Here is an 18,959-nt window from a genome sequence, read left to right as displayed (position 1 = left end):
CTGTAGATGTGTGTGTGATCTAAATCCGTATCGTAGATGAGTGTGTGATCTAAACCTGTACCGTAGATGAGTGTGTGATCTAAACCCGTACTGTAGATGTGTGTGATCTAAATCCGTATCGTAGATGAGTGTGATCTAAACCCGTATCGTAGATGAGTGTGTGATCTAAACCTGTACCGTAGATGAGTGTGTGATCTAAACCCGTACTGTAGATGTGTGTGATCTAAACCCGTACTGTAGATGTGTGTGTGATCTAAATCCGTATCGTAGATGAGTGTGTGATCTAAACCTGTACCGTAGATGAGTGTGTGATCTAAACCCGTACTGTAGATGTGTGTGATCTAAACCCGTATCGTAGATGAGTGTGATCTAAACCCGTATCGTAGATGAGTGTGTGATCTAAACCTGTACCGTAGATGAGTGTGTGATCTAAACCGGTACTGTAGATGTGTGTGATCTAAACCCGTACTGTAGATGAGTGTGTGATCTAAACCCGTACTGTAGATGTGTGTGATCTAAACCCGTACTGTAGATGTGTGTGATCTAAACCCGTACCGTAGATGAGTGTGTGATTTAAACCTGTACCGTAGATGAGTGTGTGATCTAAACCCGTACTGTAGATGAGTGTGTGATCTAAACCCGTACTGTAGATGTGTGTGATCTAAACCCGTACCGTAGATGAGTGTGTGATTTAAACCCGTACCGTAGATGAGTGTGTGATCTAAACCCGTACCGTAGATGTGTGTGATCTAAACCCGTACCGTAGATGAGTGTGTGATTTAAACCCGTACCGTAGATGAGTGTGTGATCTAAACCCGTACCGTAGATGTGTGTGATCTAAACCCGTACCGTAGATGTGTTCGATCTAAACCCGTATCGTAGATGTGTGCGATCTAAACCCGTATCGTAGATGAGTGTGATCTAAACCCGTACCGTAGATGAGTGTGTGATCTAAACCTGTACCGTAGATGAGTGTGTGATCTAAACCCGTACCGTAGATGTGTGTGATCTAAACCCGTACCGTAGATGTGTGTGATCTAAACCCGTACCGTAGATGTGTGTGATCTAAACCCGTACCGTAGATGTGTGTGATCTAAACCAGTACCGTAGATGAGTGTGATCTAAACCCGTACCGTAGATGTGTGCGATCTAAACCCGTACCGTAGATGAGTGCGATCTAAACCCGTACCGTAGATGAGTGTGATCTAAACCCGTATCGTAGATGAGTGTGATCTAAACCCGTACCGTAGATGAGTGTGATCTAAACCCGTACTGTAGATGAGTGTGATCTAAACCCGTACCGTAGATGAGTGTGATCTAAACCCGTACCGTAGATGAGTGTGATCTAAACCCGTACCGTAGAGGAGTGTGATCTAAACCCGTACCGTTATAGATGAGCTCCGAGAACTTGATCCCCAGATTCTGCTTGATCCTGCGAACCTCCCGGTCCATCGTGAAGGTCTCGATGTCCAGATGAGCCTGAAGCAGGATCGCTCCTCCAGGGGTTTCATAGATTCCTGACGGCCACAACAACAGGAAGAGATAAATCCATTGTTTCCTCTCTTATTATATGTGACCCTGGACCACAAAACCAGTCACATGGATACATTTGGAATGCTGGATAAATAAGCTTTCCATTAATGCATGGTTTGTTAGGATAGGACAATATTTGTCTGAGATACAATGTGTGTTGTGAGGATGTGTGTTGCGAGGATGTGTGTTGCGAGGATGTGTGTTGCGAGGATGTGTGTTGCGAGGATGTGTGTTGTGAGGATGTGTGTTGCGATGATGTGTGTTGACGGGCACATTGACATCAGGATGAATGATAATGGATCAGGGAAACGCAACAATCGGCCTCTGTCAGGTTCATCTCGACCCTATAATTCCCCCGTCAGTGTGTGACACACAGAAATGAAGCTTTCACTCAGACGTCTGAAGGGTCACACACACCATCATGATGAACGGACACACAGACACACACACACAGACACACACACACGCTGCTGATAGATTGTGTCTAGTCGAAAGGCCAGGAAAAACACGTACCACTATACAGTCAAACACACATTTATTCAACGTTTCTCACATTATCACAGTTTATTCGCTATAGTTTAGAAAATGGTAATAAAATATGAGCAGAACTCAGTTGATATTTGACTGGTTTTGTCCGTCCTTCTGTTAGACTGTCTCACACATGAATTATGTTGAATATCTGTCAGCTGTTAAATTTAACTACACAATTAGATAATACCAGTTTAGCTCAACCAATCACCAAGCAATGCTTCATTTTGTTCAGTCTGTGTGTAAAAAGAGCATTAGCAATTAAAGACAAAACACTTCAGCAAAACATGATCAGCTCAAAGTGTCCCAATCATTTTTGATCCCAAATGTTTATAAATGTCACTGGTAGTCACTGTATGAAGAATATTTGTGTATAATATGTCACAGTTTACTTTATTTTGCTCTCCTCACTTACATTAATGATCTATAGTGTCCTGCACACACTAGTAGAAAAATATCCAAAATTATATCTGGGGTGTGAATAATTTTTGGTTTGACCGTATATTCAGATTAAAGAGAATCAACTAATATGGCTTTTTCAATGGTCATTAAACCTATAAGTGATGACTTTAATCAAACACACTTCGGTAAAAATTATATATATATACACACATGTGAAGTGTCAGAGAGCGCACGAATACTAAACTGAGCTCTCTTTAGTTATGTCAAAAAACAGTGAGTTTCCTAATAAACACTGGATTATGTCTTCAGTGAATGTGAACAGTTGAGAAAGTAAACGCATGTGTATCAGTATATTAGATCTGTGCATTCGCTCTTAAAGTGACAGTAACCTAATATTCCTGCTGTGTTTTTAATGTTAATCAAACAACAAAAGACAGAAATAAATCACTCACTGCTCTCGACTGAATAACTTTTGTAACTTTAATATGGATTAATTAATAAGGATGAATAAGGATGTATAGGATTTATAAAATGAAGACTATGCAGTATGGCAACTTTTATTAATTTCCAGGATATGAAAGGGATAGTTCACTTTGAAATGAATTTTTGGTATGTTTTAGCTTACCTCAAGGGCATCCAAGATGTAGGTGTCTTTTTTTCCGCAGTAGTTTCAATTTTGATATTTTTAGGTCAAACCGTTCTTGTCTGTCAGTCATATAATGCAGGTCGATGGTCACTGTCTCAAAGAGCATGCACAGAGTCCAAATTAAAACAATTCCCCGTCGTCCAAATTAAACAATTCCCCATCGTAAGTACACATTGATGGCCTAAGACACGAAACGAGCGGTTTGTGTGAGAAAACGAACAGTATTTATATCGTTTTTACCTCTTATACGCAGCCATGTCGAAGTGATCTGATCTGACGTGTACGCAGACTGGTGCATAGATATATACACACTAGAACTCGCCTTAAAGACATTCGTTCCAATGAACTGCCGTAGACAAGGTGACATCTAGTGTGTATATATCTATGAACCAGTCTGCGTACACGTCAGATCAGATCACTGGACGCGGCTGTGTTCAAGAGGTAAAAACGATATAAATACTGTTCGTTTTCTCACACAAACCGCTCGTTTCGTGTCTTAGGCCATCAATGTGTACTTACGATGGGGAATTGTTTAATTTGGACGACGGGGAATTGTTTTAATTTGGACTCTGTGCATGCTCTTTGAGACAGTGACCATAGACCTGCATTATATGACTGACAGACAAGAACGGTTTGACCTAAAAATATCAAAATTTAAACTACTGCGGAAAAAAAGACACCTACATCTTGGATGCCCTTGAGGTAAGCTAAAACATACCAAAAATTAATTTCAAAGTGAACTATCCCTTGAATTCTTGATATCAACAATTCAGTTCCCTTTCAAGGGAACTCGCGTTGCGTCGAAATTGACGCTATGGGAACGCTTTGCGTGATGACGTCTTGAAGCACATGTAAAATCAGTCCAATGGTGTGGCGGAACGTCAGAGGCGGGTGACGTCACGTACCAGGAAGCTATAAAAGCCGGCCCGAAACAGAAAACGAAAGCTTTCGGAGTCTTCAGTTGCGCTCTGTGTGAATCTGTCCTTGTTATTTGGTGTTGTCTGTCTATATTATATATATATATTCAGTATGGCGAGCAAGCAGCAGTTTAGAGTGTGTGTCCATCCCTGCCCGCGTTATTTAACGGGAGGTGATACTCACACTCTTTGTGTTGTTTGTTTGGGTGAGGAGCATGCCCAGTCAGCACTCGAGGGTGGTGACTGTGTGCATTGCGAGGCGCTTCCATTGCGTACGCTCCGATCCCGCTTGGCTCGGTTCAATCCCGACCACGTTCCCCAGGGCTTGGGTCCCGCCGCTGCCGAGGCACGGCGTCGATCTCAGACCTGGGGTTCACAAATGGATTTATCAGTGGATGTTGAGACGGGCTCTGCCTTATCTCAACATCCTTCTGATAGATCCAGTGCCTCTCATCAGGGTGTGGAAGCACGCGCTGCGGTTTCTTCCCCCCCGATGGAGGCACCAATACTGCAATTGTCCAGCTCTGAGGAGTTGGACGTTGTTAGTATTGAAGCTGAGTCTGAGGATTCGCCACCTCAGTCTCACGCTTTTGAGGAATTGCTCGATGTTGTCACGAGAGCAGTTCAAAAATTATCAATTGAGTGGCCAGAGGATAGGCAGGACGTTCGTTCGAAAAGTAAGCTCGACGAACACTTCCTGCCATCTCGTGCACAGCCACAGCGAAGAAGCCTTCCGTTTTTCCCCGATCTCCACACCGAGGTGTCAAGATCGTGGGAAAAACCAGTGTCATACAGAGTTTATACACCACAAACATCCCACTATTCTTCCATTCATAAATATAAAGAATATGGTTATGGGGAGATGCCGAAGGTGGAGGAGACGCTTGCGAGCTATCCCTCTCCAGCAACGGCATCTCCCTTGAAGGCTCCTTCACTTCCCTCCAAGCCAGTGAAATTCACATCAGCACTGGTTCATAAGTCGTATGCAGCCGCTGGTCAAGCTGCAGCGTGTCTGCATACGATGTCTATTATGCAAGCATATCAGGCAGAATTATTGGGGGATTTAGAGGAGGGCGGGGGAATTGGTCCTGACACGGTGGCCGAACTACGCAGAGCCACAGATCTGTCTCTTAGGGCCACCAAGGATACCGCTAAATCAATCGGGCGGTCTATGGCAGCCCTGGTGGCCACTGAGAGGCATCTGTGGCTCAATCTGAGCGATATAAAAGAGAAAGAAAAACACGTTCTCTTAGATGCTCCGGTCTCCACGGATTATTTGGTGATGCAGTTAACAGTGCGGTAGCTAAATCTCAGGAAGCTGCTAAACAGGCAGCTGCATTGCAAAAACTTCTTCCCCGCCGTTCTTTCATTGAGGCTGCTGAGCGGGAGCAGCCTCACTCCTCTAAAAAGAGCGCTGAACATCGTGCCACTCAAAAACAGAGTGTGTCCTCCCGTGCTCCCCCACAAAAATCTCGGGGATACGGAGGGCGCTCTCAAACCCAGCAGTCTTCGAGGGGTAAAACGGATCTGCGGACCGTTATTACCGCCAAGAAGGCTGCTGGGAAAAAGTCCTGATGTCTGAGGGCTCAGGACAAATGAGGGTAGTCCCCCCGAAGCAGAGCGGTTAACACCTCTTTTCACGGTGCCCGTCTCTCTTCGGTGCCCTCAGGGGACCGTTCTGCCAACCCTGCCGCCTCCGGTGTTACAGGGCGCAGCGGTCTCCGGCGAGCACATATCTCAAGGTCCACCCGGAAACGTAGTGGCCTCGGGATGCCCGCCCCCTCTGAGGAGGGTGCTAGAGCAGTCTGTTTGGTCGTTCCCTGCCGGTGCGCCGTTACAGGGCGACGAACCGACTACTCAACAGCAGGAGAAAAATACGGTGCCGTCTCTCTTCGGTGCCCTCAGGGGACCGTTCTGCCAACCCTGCCGCCTCCGGTGTTACAGGGCGCAGCGGTCTCCGGCGAGCATATATCTCAAGGTCCACCCGGAAACGTAGTGGCCTCGGGATGCCCGCCCCCTCTGAGGAGGGTGCTAGAGCAGTCTGTTTGGTCGTTCCCTGCCGGTGCGCCGTTACAGGGCGACGAACCGACTACTCAACAGCAACAAAATTCAGAAACCAGTCTCGAGAGACTGGTACCTCTAGTAGAATCTTTGACAGCGTGGAAGCTACTGTCAAATATTTCTCGTTGGGTCCTGCAGACCGTGGAAAAAGGGTATTAGATACAATTCTAGTAACGCCCACCGCGGTTTATGGGGGTCCTGCCCACAGTGGTGGGCCCCGAGCAGGTTCTGGTTATGGAACAGGAAGTAAACACTCTGTTAGAGAAAGGGGCCATAGAATATGTACCCCCCTCCAACAGGGAAACCGGGTTTTACGGCCGGTACTTCATAGTTCCAAAGAAGGACGGGGGATTGCGTCCCATTTTAGATCTTCGAGTTCTGTACGAGTCAGCCATGCAGCTCAAGTTCAAAATGTTAACCTTGAGACAAATCGTGCCACAGATCAGGTCCGAGGACTGGTTTGTCACGATAGACCTCAAGGACGCATATTTCCATCCGTCCGTGTCATTGGAAGTTCCTGAGGTTTGCTTTCGGGGGCAAAGCATACCAATATCGAGTTCTTCCATTCGGCCTGGCTTTATCACCCCGCACTTTCACCAAATGCGTGGATGCAGCTCTGGCGCCTCTGCGCCTCCAGGGTGTTCGCATCATGAACTACATCGACGATTGGTTGATTTTAGCTCAGTCGCATCAGATGGCGGTTCAACATCGAGATGTTGTTCTCGCCCATATGAAAGAGTTGGGGTTACGGCTGAACGCCGAGAAGAGTGTGCTTTCTCCATTTCAGAGGACCACTTTTTTAGGCGTGGTTTGGGATTCAGTGTCGATGCAGGCGCGCCTGTCACCGCCACGGTTAGATTCCATCCTTGCAGCTGTGAAAAGTGTAAAGCTAGGCCAGCTACTCACTGAACAGTTCCAGAGACTGTTGGGTCTCATGGCAGCAGCTTCCAACGGGATACCTTTTGGACTACTGCACATGAGGCCCCTGCAGTGGTGGCTCAGGACCAGAGGGTTTTTCCCCGAGGGGCAACCCATTTCGCACAATCAAGGTCACGCGGTGATGCCTACGTGCCTTGGTTATGTGGAAGAAACCTTGGTTCCTGTCCCAGGGCCCAGTGCTGGGAGCTCCTTGTCGTCGCAAACTGCTAACGACGGATGCTTCCCTCACGGGTTTGGGAGCGATCCTGAGGGTCGCTCATCTCAAGGTCTGTGGGAAGACCATCATCGTTCCTGGCATTCTATAGCCTAGAGATGTTAGCGGTCTTCCGGGCTCTGAGGAGCTTTATCACAGGTCTCAGGGGACACCATGTGTAGTACATACTGACAACACGTCGGTAGTCGCCTATATCAACCACCAAGGGGGTTTGCGCTCGCGCCCATTATCCAATCTGGCACGCCATATCCTCTTGTGGTCCCAGGGGAAGTTGCTGTCACTCAAGGCAGCCTACATCCCCGGGGTCCAGAATATAGGAGCAGACACTCTGTCGAGACAGGGGCCGAGGCCCGGGGAATGGTGGCTCCACCCCCGAGGTGGTGGAGCTGATATGGAAATTATAAGTGGATCTGTTTGCGTCTCGAGAGACGTCTCACTGTCCACTTTGGTTCTCCCTCACGCATCCAGCTCCTCTGGGACTGGATGCTATGGTACAGACGTGGCCGAGGTTACGTCTGTACGCCTTTCCCCCAGTTGCTCTGCTCCCGGGAGTTCTGGAAAGAGTTCGCAGGGACCGGGTTTGCCTGCTTCTTATAGCCCCGCGCTGGCCGGGCAGAGTATGGTTTCCCGATCTTGTGTCCCTCCTCGACGGGCCTCCTCTGGAGCTACCCGTCAGGAGGGACCTTCTGTCCCAAGCAGGGGGCTCGATTTTTCACCCCCGACCAGAACTGTGGAACCTGTGGGCTTGGCCTCTGAGGGGGCCCAGCTCATAGAGTCAGGTCTCTCAACTGAGGTTGTTGAGACCATTCTACAGTCCAGAGCTCCCTCCACGAGGAAACTTTATGCCCTGAACTGGAGAGTATTCACCTCTTTGTGTAGTGACCGTCGGTTGGATCCAGTCAACTGCCCAATTGGTACAGTTCTGGAGTTCCTGCAGGACCGGTTCACTGCAGGTCTGACCCCGTCCACTTTAAAGGTTTATGTGTATATAGGTTTATATAAAGGACGTCATCACGCAAAGCGTTCCCATAGCGTCAATTTCGACGCAACGCTCGTTCCCTCTTCAGGGAACCGAGGTTACAGTCGTAACCGAGGCGTTTTCACTAGTTCAAATTATAGTTACTGATATCAGGAATTAGATTTATACTAGTAACAATGGCAATTATATCAGAAATTACATTTCCACTAATTAAAATGCTCATTCTAGATATCCATAATTGAATTTCAACTAGTAAAAACTATAATTCTTGATATCTGTAATTGTATTTTCACTAGTGAAATGTCACCATAGGCTGCCATTCAAATTCAATTATTGATATCAAGAATTGATTTCTTACTAGTTATTATTTTACATTACATTTCTGTATGGTCACCGGCAAAGGTTTGGCAAAAAGTTAGTTTTAGGCCCTGTATACATATACATATATATATAAGAGTTGTCCAAGAGCCAAGGATCACTTGTAGGAGAGCTTCAAAAAGACCTGCAGATAGCAGGTACTGTTGTCTCAAAGAAAACAGTAAGTAATGCACTCCACCGCCATGGCCTGTACGCACGCTCACCACGCAAGACTCCATTACTGAAGAAAAAGCATGTTGAAGCTCATTTAAAGTTTTCTGCACAACATTTGGAAAAGCCAGTGAAATACTGGGAGAATATAGTGTGGTCACATGAGAGCAAAATTGAACTGTTTGGATGCCATAATACACACCATATTTGGAGGAGAAATGGCAGTGCACATTACCCTAAAAACACCATACAACTTGGTGTTGGCTCTTGGACAAATCTTCTGATTATTCTTTTCACTCCTCTATCAGAAATCTTGCGAGGAGCACTGGTCGAGGCAAATTTATGGTGAAATTATTGTCTTTCCACTTCCGTATTAAGTGCTCACTGGACCATTCAGAAGCTTAGAATGGCGCCTATAACCAATGCCATCATTATGTTTTGCAACAATTAGGTTGTGGAGGTCCTGAGACAGCTCTTTGCTTTTACCCATCATGAGATGTGTCTTGTGTGACACCTTGGCAATGAGACCTTTTTGTAGGCCATCATTTGGGACTGAACCAGCTGTTATTAATTTACACTGACAGGGGGCTGGATTGCTTTTTAATTACTGTAAGTTTTCAGCAGTTTTCCATGCCTTTTTGCGCCTCCCTTTCTTCATGTGTTATATTCTTTTTTCCCTGTGTCATTTCACATTATTAAACATAACTTAATTTCTGAACTTATTTTTGTTTGTTTCTTTGTATGTATGATTAATTGGGGTGTTACCAATATCTGGTGAAAATTTCATGTCAATAGCACCTTTGGAAATATATTTACTGAGAAAAATGATGACGTGTTCAATACTTATTTCCCCCGCTGTATATATATATAAAAGTTTATATAAGTTTGCCCAACGTAACTAATTGACTCACCAAATCAGCTCAAAAACCCTTTGAGACTAAAGATTTCTTCAATTAAAGCTGCAATTGTCTTTATTAACTTCTCAGAGTCTTATGTGTAAAACAATCTCCGTCCCCTCGAGGCTCTCGGCCCCAAACCCCGAGCGTCACAGTAACTCCTGCCCAAAACAAGACTTAGAGAATGACCCGCGCTTAAGTCCTGAAAAGTGGCAATCTGATACATTAAGACTCTGTGGGATTTAGAGCAGGAGATTGAGGGACTAAAGCATCTGATAAAGTCTCCGGCATTAAGATCCCAAGAGATGAAGCCAGATTTACACTCATCTTTACACACTTCAGGTGTGTTTGTGTGTGTGAGGTTAAATGTCTTCAGGTAAAACACAAGTCGGATTATCATTCCTCACTCCTGCCCGGACAGAGAGAGCGTGGCGTTAATACTGCTTTAACACTTCAAAAGACTCACTCACACACACACACACACACACACACTCCACAAACACTGTGAAGAGCTTAATAACTGAAGCCTGAGGCGCGACACGGTCAGTGTTAAACTGTTAAAAGCTGACATTTAATATTAGATGAAAAACTTAAACTAAACCAAAATCAGAGACTGGGCAACGAACAGTTTAAGTTTAACTGGAAATTAATACAAAATAAATATATATTAAACCTTAAAATGAAAAAGTGATTTCAAAATATGAATAAAAACTATAATAATGTATAAATAATAGTAAAATAACACTGGTCCCTCATTAACTTAAAAGATTTGAACTATTTTTACTACATGCATTTTTCAAAACAAGAAATCCAGTTTATAATTTAAAATATCCTTAAATATCCCAAAAATTGGATAAATATCCTGACGTTATAAAGTGGAAACCCTTTTCCAGAAGTGTGTCTTTATCGAAATATCAGCATTAATTTATAATAAAAACTTGAATAGTAATGTAAAGCTTGATGCCATAATAATACTTTATTATATTCACTATAGAATTTATCATGACTTTTTAATCTCATATTATTTTTCTAATATCCTCTGATTTTCCGTGACTTTTCATAAAGTTCAGATTGTTTTTTTTTTATAGTTCTTGAACATTGAAACACATTTTTTTGTCTCTTCTGCTTATCAAGGCTGCATTTATTTAATCAAAAATACAGTAAAACAGTGAAATGTGAATATATAGTAAAATATAATTTATTCCTGTGATCAAAGCTGAATTTTCAGCATCATTACTCCAGTCTTCAGTGTCACATGATCCTTCACAAATCATTCTAATATGATTTGATGCATTTATGATTATTATCAATGTTGAACAGTAATATTTTTGTGGAAACTTTGAAACATTTTATTTTTCATGATTTTTGATGAACTGAATGTGTATTTACTGTCACTTTTGTGCAATTTAATGCGTCCTTGATGAATAAAAGCACATGTTTTAATCTCAGTGCTAGTATGCAGTGAACGATAACAGAGCAGAAAATAAAGATTCTGAAATGCATGAGAATCCGCTGTTGTTGTGAGAGAGACAGAAAGGGTTGTGCTTATATCTGACAGAGACTATCTGAACCTCAGTTCACTTCATTCTCCTGGACCGTGTCACATAAACACAGCCTGTCACGAGCTTTATTGAACATCGTAAACACACACTTCCACAGATCTTCTGTGAACCGGCGGGGAAAACAAGACATTACGTATTTTTCAATTCCCACCTGTCACTCTGCTGTGAATCCCGAGTCAATTATTCAGTCAGAGGAACAGACTGTCACAAACAGGGTCTCCAGCAACCAGAACCAGCACAAGTTTCACTGCTAACAATGTGTTGTCTTGTTTTCCAGAACAAATATCCAAGCGTCAGTGTGATGCATACGCTACTTCTGTCTTTATTTTACATTTATGCATTTGGTAGACGCTTTTATCCAAAGCGACTTACATTGCATTATCCTATACATTTATACATGGGTATGTGCAATCCCCTGGGATCGAACCCACAACCTTGCGTTGTTAATGCAATGCTCTTACCACTGAGCTACAGGAAAGCTTTATATAGATGTGGAGTTAATAAACGTGACTGCATGCCTTGACATTCGTGATGCGATAAGACTCCAGTGACGAATAATGTGTCTGTCCACACTAGACGCGACGCGACTTCGAGATGCGTCAAAATCAATCAAAACCCACAGCCAATCAGAACAGTGTGTGGGCGGAGTCAGCCAATCAGAACAGTGTGTGGGCGGAGTCAGCCAATCAGAACAGCGTGTGGGCGGAGTCTCGCGGCACCAGAGAGTAATCTCGACGGCACTCGCATTAAAATGTATAAATCGCTACATCAAATTCATTATTAACATAATGATCATAATGACATTTTTAAAAATACACAGGCTACTGAGTTACTCAATCAATCTTTGTCAAAGAATACACTTGTTTGTTCACAGTTTAAACGTTCTTGTTTCCATTTGTTTAATTTCAAGATCTGAGGTGAATTATCCACTGTTGCTTTTACAGCCACAAAGCTGGAGCACTAAATGATACTCAGAGTCACATGACACGCTTTTAACATTAAATAAAGCACATAAACAGCACCTGAGATTATCATCGCCACACTTTGTGTTTGTTGTTCCAGCGCGACGTCGCAGAAAAATAGAAACCGTTTCTAAACTAGAATCGTGGCGTGTCGCCGTCGCGGCTGGTTAGGACACACACTCTCATTAACATGGAGAAGAGGGATTGTATCGTGCGGCGCGGCGCGTGTAGTTAGCACACGGTGTTAAATCACGATATATTTAACGGAGAAGCAAAATGACAGAAGATATTGATCCAAATGAAGTGAACAAAAAAAAAAATCCCTGTCAATCTTCATTCACAGGAAAAACAAGAGTATTTTTCTGACTCCATTTACAGATATTTCATCTTGTTTTAAACTCAAACTCTGTTCATTTGGGTTCATTCTGAAGTCATTTTGCTTCTTCTCCAGTAAATGTATCTTGATTTAAGAATGTTCAGATATTAGTGCTGGAAAACGAGACCGAAACACTGAGGAAGAACGTGTTTTTGGGGGATTCTGATGCTGTTCTTTAGAAAATGTTGATAAAAGGGAGGAAAAGCTTTTGCCAAAAGTTGGATAAACGTCAAATGTGAGGGAATTTATAGACCATCATGATCATAAATTAAAAGTGAAGCGAATCATTTCTGCCCTGCAATACTTGCAATATATTCCTCTGTTATATTAATATAGGAAAAAGTACTTATTATTATACCATTTATTCTATGTATTTATTAAACGTAAATACTAAGTTATATTATAAGTATTTATACATTATATATTACATTTAAATTACGTGTAAAAAAAATATATGCACCTTGTTTAAATTTTTTTTTTTTTTTTGTTAATAATAATAATAATAATTGATTAATTAATTAATATTCCTATATTATTATAACAAATATTTATTTTTCATAATTTTGCCATAAAATTTTAATTAAAGACAAAATTTATCATAAAATTGTCATAATTCGTTTTCACAACAAGCAACACCAGAGTCATGGGTTTGACTTCCAGTGAATGACGTGAACTGATAAAATGTTTATCTTGAATGCATGGAAATCTATGGATAAAATAATCTGTCAAATGCACAAATGTAATCTTATTTCTAAGTGTGTGTCTCTTCTGTAAAGCGCTTTGTAAACACAGTTTTAAAAGGTTCTGTATAAATAAAGCTTTACGCACTTCATAAATGTAATGACTTGATGTTCTTACCTCTGGACTTCATCCCAATGAAGCGGTTCTCCACGATATCGATTCTCCCCACTCCGTGCTTTCCACTTTAAAAACGAGAGAGTCGGTTATTGATTAATAAATAAATAACAATGCATATATTCTCAAGTGACACATGCTGTTCAAAATAACATTTGTATGTTTGCGTGGCTGTTTATGATGGGATAACATGTCAAGTTTAAGGAGCCACAGGGAAAGCAAGCGTTGAGCAACTAAAGAGACGTTCCTCCTGAATTCGTGACAGTGTTTGAAGAGTAAAGCTGAGGTTCTGCTCACCCGATCTCGTTCAGGTATGAGAAGATCTCCAGTGGACTGTCTTTAGATTTCCCTTCCTTAACATGCGTCACTTTGACTGGAACACCTGGAAGTACGAGAACACATTAATATGATGATGATGATGATGAGAAGTGTTTTTGCTCCATCTCTGTCACCTGATGGGGTTTGAGTTTCCTGACTCTGGGATGTAAAACACACTGGATATTCAGTCGTGCTGCATTACTGACACTACTGGATCAGAAACTTGTTTTTGCTTTATTGCTGAATCGACTTTGTTTCATAATTGATACAGACAAAATGACAGACGACAAGGATGGATGGATGGATGGATGGATGGATGGATGGATGGATGGATGGATGGATGGATGGATGGATGGATGGATGGATGGATGGATGGATGGATGGATGGATGGATGGATGGATGGATGGATGGATGGATGGATGGATGGATGGATGGATGGATGGATGGATGGATGGATGGATGGATGGATGGATGGATGGATGGATGGACAAACAATAGTCTTTCTTATCAACAATATATCTGTTGTTTTATCCTCTTGAATGTGTATCTTACTGTAAAATAAATGACATATATTTGTTTATAAAATGCGAAGAGCTTCTGGTTTCACTGAAGTCTAGATCTAGATCTCCAGAAGTCTGAGAGTGTTCTCGATCTCCATGGTCCTCTCAAACACTCCCAGAAATAAATCACGGAGAATACTCGACTTATTCCCAGTGTGAAGCGAGCCGCTCAGAGGCCAGAGGTGCAGGATCTGAACGGGGGAGGAAAAGAGGGAGGAGAAGAAAGAAAGAAAAGATCCCAACACGGGTCTCATTAGCATTTATCACGCTCACAGTTGCCAATCATGTTCCTGCTCGTCCTTTCACAGCTGTAAACGCAAAGCCCTGTGAGAATAATCACGCCTAAAAGAGCAAGCCGGACAGTCCGACCGAACATTAAAATCATCCAATCATTTCTTTATATGCTCAAACTCTTATGAGGCTTTTCCCGTGGAATAAAAAGGGGAAAAAACTGGAGTTGTCCCATCAGACCATGTCAGTCAAGCTCCAAAACACAGCAAAAAAACAATATAAAAGTATATATTTCATGTCTATTAAATAATAAAATGACAAAAGCACGACGAAATTACAAAAAATTTAGCTAATTCAAAATATAAACAAACTAAAATGACTGTTCTGAAGTCACATGACGCTTTCTCTCGTATCAAATATGGTTCAGTTACGTTTGCTATGATGTTTGACTGCGAGATATGACGCATGTTGGACGTTAACGGCTTCAAACGTCTCGGCAAACTCTCATTTATGACATTTTTTGAAGTATAAGTGCAATCAACTTGGATGTTAAACAAATTTAAACTTAAATTACATTAAAATGACTTAAAACAATGATTCTGATGAGTTGCAATGTAAAAACATATGCTGTCAACTTATTGATCATGTCATTTTTGTTGCATGGAAAAGAGCTTGTGAAGATTTTCAGAAATGAATATGAGTTTAGAGTAAATAATGACAAATATTGGGGGAACAAACACCATAAAAGTATAGATTCCAGACTACATATTTCATGTCTATTTATTTAAGTATTAAAATGACAAAAGCACATTTAAAAAAAATTAAGCTAAAATTAACATGAAAACTAATCAAATAAAAACATTCAAAATAAAAAAAAATAAAAAAATCGAAATAAAAAGATTGTTCTGAAGTCACATGACGCTTTCTCTCGTATGTTTGACTGCGAGATATGACTCATGTTGGACGTTACCGGCTTTAAATGTCTCGGCAAACTCTCATTTATGACATTTTTTGAGTCACTTTGACAAAGAAAGTTGCAGCCTAAAATTTTTCAGTACAATCAACTTGGATGTTAAACTAATTTCAACTTAAATTACATTAAACTGACTTAAAGTTGAAAATTGCTTAACTAATTTGTTGAATGACAAAAAAATAAGCTAAAATGAACATGAAAACTAAGAACATAATAAGAACTAATAAAAAATATTAAAAACTGACTTTTCTGAAGTCACATGACACTTTCTCTCATATCGAATATGATGATGTAACGTTTGCAAACGTCTCGGCAAAGTCTCATTTATGACATTTTTTGAGTCACTTTGACAAGACAAAAAAGTGTAACAAATCAACTTGGATGATAAACTAATTTCAACTCGAATTACATTACACTGACTTAAAAAAATTAGTAGAATCTTGCATAACTTGAAAATTCCTTAACTTATTTTGACGAGTTGCACTATAAAAACATGTTGTAAACATTTTTTTCCAGTTAATGAACAGTTGTTGCATGTAAAAGAGCTGCGTGAAGATTTCCAGAACGTAATATGAGTTTAGAGTAAATAATGGCAAACACTGGCCCTCAAACCCAGAGGCCGAGGGCCACAGGACAGCGAACGAGCAGCGGCTCCCAGAGCTCCCGGACCCTTCAAATAGTTAATAATTAGATTAAAAGTTCAAATAAATGAAACGCAGCGTGAACGCAGAGTCTCTCGGCCACCTCTCCTCTCTCCTCATTCACCGTTGCCGATTCTATTCGTTCCCTCGGCCTTAGAAAAGCAACAATGGCACAGAAGACACAGTTGTAGGAAAAATTACTGCTTTACATTTTTCCACTCTTTCCTCTTTTTTTTTTGTTTTTGTTCCCCTTTTGAGGAGCCGGAGAAGACGTGGCAAAAGAAACGGGGGTTAAAATGACAAGAGGGAAAAGGTTTGGTAGTTAAAATTCTTTTTTATCAACGAGAGAGAGAGAGAGAGAGAGAGTGCTGAGAAAGTGAGCAGAAGAAAAGAGGCAGGAGAATAGAAAGATAAACCAGGTCTTTACAGGAGCGGGGCGTTGACGGGGGGGCCACCATTGTGAGAATCACTAAAACAAGCTTTTCTCATGGACATTAAATGGACGTGCTCAAATATCTATGAATACTGATGGCCGATCAAAACGGATCATAGAACACAATGACGTCGCTGTCTGATAAAATCACATTACTAGTTCGCTGGGGTCCCGCACAACTATTGAGATTCTAATTCTCCCCCCAAAAAAATATGGGAACGAAGTCCTGACGCACTTTGTTTAACTGCTTGAAAACAGTTTCTTTGAGTGAAAAACTAACATTCCACTGCTTTTTCATCTTAAACTACAGCAAATTCTGTTTATATCGCTGCAAAAAATGCAAACTATAATAATCACACAGCTCTTTATCTGCATGTATACAGTAAAGTGATATAGACTATATAGCAAAAATCTACTGCTTGATTGCAAAATGCCCATCTTTAACCCTCATGTGGTGTTCCGGTCATTTTTCCCGAAAATACTAGTTAATGTTATCGCTTTGGACTGAAACTTAGTGACTTTGTTCACAAATGGTATAACTACTTCTCAAATGTGTTTTAACAATTGTCTTACTTTTTTAGGGGGGGTTTTGTCACCTTGTCACACTTGTGCTGTTCCGGGTCAAAAATGACCGGCCTACAAAAAATTGCTTATAAATCACTTGTTATACTATATTTTCACCCAATATTGGATTCAATCTTTTTGGTCAACTTGTTCTCTTTCAATTAGGACTGGTTTTATATTTCTATTTGCATCTGATTAATCGTAGGCCTCATTTATTTGAAAGTAGGCAGCTGCTTTTTTGAGTTAAAAAAACCAACATTATTTTTGAATAATTTTGGAAATATTAAATAAAATCTGAAGAAAATTGGCACTGTTGATCACACTAGTCTACTTAAATTTTTCACCAGGAATTTTGTTTTGAAAAACTTTTATTTTGTACAAAATGGCACAGAGTTACCACTTCTTGCAAAATGCAAACTGTATACATTTTATTTTTATTTATCTTTATTTTACCAGGAAGTCTCTAATCACAGTTTATCTAACTTCATCCGCATGCACACAGTACACGCACATATAATCATATATAGCAAATGTAAACTAGCCGATCTGTTTATATTGATGCAAAATGCAAACTATAATAATCACACCGCTCTTTATCTGCATATATACAGTAAAGTGATATAGACTATATAGCTTGATTGCAAAATGCCCATCTTTAAACTGCTAAATGAATAAATGCAACTATCAGGCATGAAAATATTATAAATATTATGATTTTCTGCTTTGATATAATGTGTATTTTGAAAAAACGCTTTATACATAAATTTGACTTGACATGCAATTTATTTAGGCTACTTTAGATTCATTAAATGATCACTCAGCTAATAAAATTACATTCATTTTTTAGTGCAATTCATATTTTAGCACTAAAAATAAAAACTAACCTTTATTGCTTTAGCGTGTTAACTGTCAATATTCTTGCAAAATGCGAACTGCATTTATTTTATTCATATTCATATTTATTACTTCATCCACATGCACACAGTACACTCACATATAATGATATATAGCAAATCTAAACTAGTCGATTTGTTTATTTTGTTGCAATAACATTATCATGGGACACTTTTTTTATTCCCCTCTCTCCCCACTTCACATATTTTCATAATCATCATAAATCACTGGAAAGCTAAAACACTGAAAAATGTATCAACAGTTTTGAAAATGGTTCAAATGGCTCAATTTTTGTCATATCAACTTTAAATTTGAAACACAACCAAATAATTGGTTTAGAGTCCAAATTATTTAGTGAAATACATATAAACTTTTATACACTTTTCAAATGTTGAAGAGACCTTTAAAAAGAGACCAATCTTATTCCACAGCATTCCTGAATTAGAGCTGCACGATTCTGGATGAAATGAGAGTCACGATTTTCTTTCAAACAGAATCAAGATTCTCCCACGATTCTGAATAGATAACTAAACAAAATAACGTGATTTATTTACTAGAGGTCCTGATAAAATGTTAATTGCTGCAGTTTATTTAAAAATGTGTAATTAATCTGAATTAATTAATAAAAAAAATGGGTTGAGTGAATAATTCAATGACTCTTGTTTCATTACTGGATGATTCAGTGTTTTTGAATGAATCTCTTGAATTAATGATTCAATGACTCACTCATATAGAGACTTTGCTTGTTTCATTACTGGATGAATCAGTGTTTTTGAACGAATCTCTTGAGTGAATGATTCAATGACTCACTCATAAAGAATTCACTTGTTTCATTACTGAATGAATCAGTGTTTTTGAACAAATCTCTGGAGTGAATGATTCAATGTCTCACTCATAAAGAATTCACTTGTTTCATTACTGGATGATTCAGTGTTTTTGAACGAAT

The 18,959-nt window shown here is 40.5% G+C and overlaps 1 protein-coding gene across 4 annotated transcripts in view; it reads right to left on the bottom strand.

The window, feature by feature from the left end:
* The window catches only part of ass1 (argininosuccinate synthase 1), a 57,658-nt gene that overhangs the window by 16,957 nt on the left and 21,742 nt on the right, over positions 1–18,959 (bottom strand). For all 4 annotated transcript variants that reach the window (XM_082171275.1, XM_082171276.1, XM_082171277.1 and 1 more), the window contains 3 exons: positions 13,696–13,780; positions 13,402–13,466; positions 1,386–1,517 (listed from right to left, as the gene is read on the bottom strand). In XM_082171275.1, coding sequence (XP_082027401.1) covers positions 1,386–1,517; positions 13,402–13,466; positions 13,696–13,780 — 282 coding nt within the window. The remainder of the gene's footprint in view (positions 1–1,385; positions 1,518–13,401; positions 13,467–13,695; positions 13,781–18,959) is intronic.

Source organism: Leuciscus leuciscus (genome assembly GCF_965113295.1).
Source record: "Leuciscus leuciscus genome assembly, chromosome: 5".
Lineage (NCBI taxonomy): Eukaryota > Metazoa > Chordata > Actinopteri > Cypriniformes > Leuciscidae > Leuciscus > Leuciscus leuciscus.
This window is presented reverse-complemented; position numbering and strand designations above follow the sequence as displayed.